Source organism: Pectinophora gossypiella, chromosome 8 (genome assembly GCF_024362695.1).
Source record: "Pectinophora gossypiella chromosome 8, ilPecGoss1.1, whole genome shotgun sequence".
Lineage (NCBI taxonomy): Eukaryota > Metazoa > Arthropoda > Insecta > Lepidoptera > Gelechiidae > Pectinophora > Pectinophora gossypiella.
Window position 1 is genome coordinate 774,723 of NC_065411.1, and position 3,858 is coordinate 778,580.

At 37.6% G+C, this 3,858-nt stretch overlaps 1 protein-coding gene across 1 annotated transcript; it reads left to right on the plus strand.

Annotated features, from left to right (window-relative positions):
• The first annotated feature begins 607 nt into the window (after positions 1 to 607).
• LOC126368641 (apolipoprotein D-like) lies at positions 608 to 2,247 on the plus strand. Its single transcript, XM_050012715.1, has 4 exons — positions 608 to 694; positions 899 to 1,097; positions 1,283 to 1,378; positions 1,929 to 2,247. The coding sequence occupies exons 1-4, from the start codon at positions 614 to 616 to the stop codon at positions 2,063 to 2,065; spliced, it is 513 nt and encodes a 170-aa protein (XP_049868672.1). The 5' UTR covers positions 608 to 613; the 3' UTR covers positions 2,066 to 2,247.
• Positions 2,248 to 3,858: the final 1,611 nt, after the last annotated feature.

A 3,858-nucleotide genomic window follows, 5' to 3' on the forward strand; every position in this document is an offset into this window, starting at 1 on the left:
TACAGGAATTAGCACCATTTTCTAGTTAAAAACATCATAGAAGGAAAGCTTGATGGAAAGAGAGGAAGGGGAAGACCAAGAAGAGCTTACATGGAACAGATTAAAGAAAAGGTTAACGTCGTGTCTTATAGGGAAGTCAAGGAATTGGCCTTTGATAGACCGGAATGGAAAATGCTACACCGACAAGAGCGTGGCTCTTAAATTCATGATGAGTTTCTAGTTGATCCGTTTAGTTGGTTGGAGTGGAATTACTGGACGTAAGTCACGGATTCTCAGAAGAGGGCTATCACGCGAAGTATTAGCTGGCGAGGAGTGGGTCTGTATATACTAGGCATATACCTCTGCCAACTCCTTCGTGGATACAATCCTTATTGCTCAGCTAATTATAGACAAACACAATATAACTCAACCCTCGATAATAATCTGTAACTACTACTTTATAATGTTCACACTCTAAAGATCCTTCAGTGCTTATCTCTAAACAACACTTACAATAGCCACGAAGGTATAAAACCAAGACAGCATTCACTTCCTTATCAGTGTTCTCCATCAGGTGACACCTTTTATCATCATGTATCGAGTTATATTACTTATAGGACTTCTGGGATCGGCCATGGGTCAGATGCCGCTGAAAGGTCCTTGCGATGTGAAGCCTGATCAAGTGGAAATACTGAGCCAGGCAGATATCGTAAAGGTAAGGATCATAGGCCTCTCACACTCTCACCAAGACGCCATGGCAAAGCTTATTCAGTTGCCAAAGCGTCGCTAATGTTACCGGCATACATTTGAAGATGGAGTATTTGGCCTGATCTTAAACCTAAATTGCAAAATATTATGAAAAAAAGATTAAAGGACTGTAGTCAATGACCTTGAAAGTATTATTAACATTATTTTCCAGTTCTTAGGCATCTGGTACTCATTAGTGAGAATCCCAAACGCGTTGGAGAGCGGAGAATGTTCTACCAGCCTGTTCAACATGCTGACCCCAACGTTGGGTTTCGTCACGATGTGGGAGGTCCTGGACGGAGTCCCACGCTACTGGTACGCCAGCATTACCAGAGACAGCAACGCTCCTGAGAAATTCATCTTTAGTTACAGTATGTCATCTTTAATGTCTATTTATCGGCCATGGTCTAGTACCTTTTAGCGACCTAGGTCACTTTCTATGAATGTCACTTTCTTTTTAGATCATTGTACAGCGATGGTCTTAGTCAAAATATCATCTTTAATACCAGAGTCTTTCATTATATCTGATTATTTACATAATATTTGCTGCTTCCAGATGGGCAATCTTTAGACTATTATATCCTGGGCACCAACTATAACGGGTACGCTTTGTTATACAGCTGTCAAAACACTGACGACGGGAACAGAAATGGTAAGCTTACAAATATGTTCATGTAGATAAGGCTCATGTCTCTTTTATGTATGTGGAGCGTCCGGTTCAAAATCATTTTATGATCCTAGTTTGGTTAAGATTTCAATGGTTAATCACCCGATTGTCCGAAAGTACGGTGATCCGTGCCATAGTCCCGGTTACTACTTACTGATGTAAGTGCGTAATCAAAAATGGTTGGCAAATCGGGAGGAAATGTCCCTACAATACATAATCATGTCCCTATAATATTATTTTTATTTGATTTTATATATAATTTAATTTTAATTTATCTAATCTAATCTGATGTACTTATACTTATAATTATGGATATTAATCTGAAATAAATAATTTGAATTTGAATACAGCCACGGGGGTTAAGCACTTCACCTAAAAAGCAATATTGCTATTTGACATTTGTTGACATTACGCACTTACTTGTATATGCACAATTGAAAAATTGGTATATTGCTTTTGAGATGAATTGCTTAGATTGCCTTTTTAGACCCCCTGTTCTTCATTCATATCATTAGATGGATTGATGGTTTTTCAGTATGGGCGTGGTTGATGAGCAGAACTAGACAGTTCTCGCCTTCACTGGAGGAGCTTCAGGGGATCCAGGCTGCAGTAGAGCGCAACCCTGACGTGCAGAACGCGAGCTGGGTGGCTGTCGACCAGAACAACTGTTAATAGACTCTTCTCTGTCTTTGTATATGGGTGTTAGTGACATCGTACCGAAATCTTTGGGGGGTGAGATAATGATTCTGAGGTGATACCAAGAGGAACTTTCCGTTGTAAAACTCATCAAAATGTTGCCTAACAGCGGGCCAAGAGGCATAATAAGCATGGCCACCCAAGTGTAGCTGTAATTTTTTATTGATGCTATTATAGTTCTTAAAATTTTGACCAATTTTTGATTAATTTTGTTTGATGTAAAATACTTATTATAATTTTTTTCTTGTATTTCTATTTAGTTTCTTATTTACATTTTTCTTGTTTTTTGCAATACCCTCCCGGGTTATATTTTATACTGAGATAACAACTGTTTACCACAATATGGTAATGGTGTTAGCAGTACCACTTTGACTTTGGCTGACTCACAAATCGCGTGTCGATGGTGCTGCCGAATGGGTCGTTCCAGGATCGATCTGTTTTAGTTGTGCGCCCACGACTACAACAGATGCTGCTTAAATGCCCAGTGTCCAACCATGATGATCACTTGATATTGACTCAGAATTATGAACTAAATCATCACCCTCAGTATTCGGGACGGTGTCACTAACACCCTGTATACTTATCCGCTGATTCACATAATGATTCGACCAGCCGTTATGTGAAACGACTAAACATAACGTCTCAGTTTTATATGGAGTCCTGTGGTTATGTTAAACAGGGCTTTAAACAATTCATCTAAAAAGCAATAATGCTTTGACATTTGTGCATATAAAAGTACCTAGGCAATGTCAACCAATTTCAAATAGCAATATTGCTTTCTTAGATGAATTGCTTCAAAATTATATTCGTACAAGGCAACTTGCGACTACATTTGCGGTAAGAGCTTACAAATAAATGAAATAACTTACAAATTACAAATAATAAAAAAACTACAAATTAAATGAAAACTTTTTATTTAATTTGTAGTTTTTTTAACATAACATAAGCTGACGCAGTATTCTGAATAACACTGGTTATTAAAACTTAATAATAAACAGTTTCTATGATATCATAAATGCTTCGTTAAAATGTAGCTAAAATACCTAAGTAAGGCAAAATTGGACCACAACACAAGTGCAGGCCAGATTCATTAGCCAAGTCCAAAATATATTACTTAAATAGTTGAACTGTTTAAATTCTTTTTTTTTGTTTTTTTTTTTATATGTTTAAGTATTCCCATGCTGCACTATCCCGCTATATTACATAATATTAAATATCTCCTATACTTAAAGGTTGCCTGGAAGAGATTGCTACGTAGCAATAAGGCCGCCTATTGTACTCGTTTTATTTCTCTTTAGTTTTGCATTTTGCTTTTTCCTGTTTGTGCAATAAAGTATTTGTTATGGTATGTTAATTTTCATATTATATACATATTTATACGTTAAGGTATATGTTATATGGGCTTTAGTTGCATGAATTAAATTAATTTAATATATAATATGTTTTTATCACTCTCACTGTAGATTGTCATTGATTTGCCTTTGCTGGTTGCGCAATCACTAAGACACTAACCCCCTGCGGCATGGCTACCGCACCGCGCTCGGCGCGATTTTTTAGCACTCGACAATATTCAGAGGTACAACCGTCGTGGGATGAACATAGAATTCACCTCGCCGAGCTTTCTTTTAGACCAACGTGTAAGGTAGTGTAGGAATGGTAGACTGAATGAAACGTAACGCAAACGTGTGTGAAAGAGAGCGACGAGTGAGCGAGAGAGAAGAGAGGATTGCGGAATGACAGGGAAATGGCGGACGGTTGTTTTTAAAGAG

Excerpts from the sequence above, each read along its gene's own strand:
- LOC126368641 (XM_050012715.1), top strand. The coding sequence starts at position 614 with ATGGGTCAGATGCCGCTGAAAGGTCCTTGCGATGTGAAGCCTGATCAA. Across the intron at positions 695-898 it reads GCCAGGCAGATATCGTAAAG|TTCTTAGGCATCTGGTACTC; the intron begins GTAAGGATCATA and ends ATTATTTTCCAG. Across the intron at positions 1,098-1,282 it reads GAAATTCATCTTTAGTTACA|ATGGGCAATCTTTAGACTAT; the intron begins GTATGTCATCTT and ends TGCTGCTTCCAG.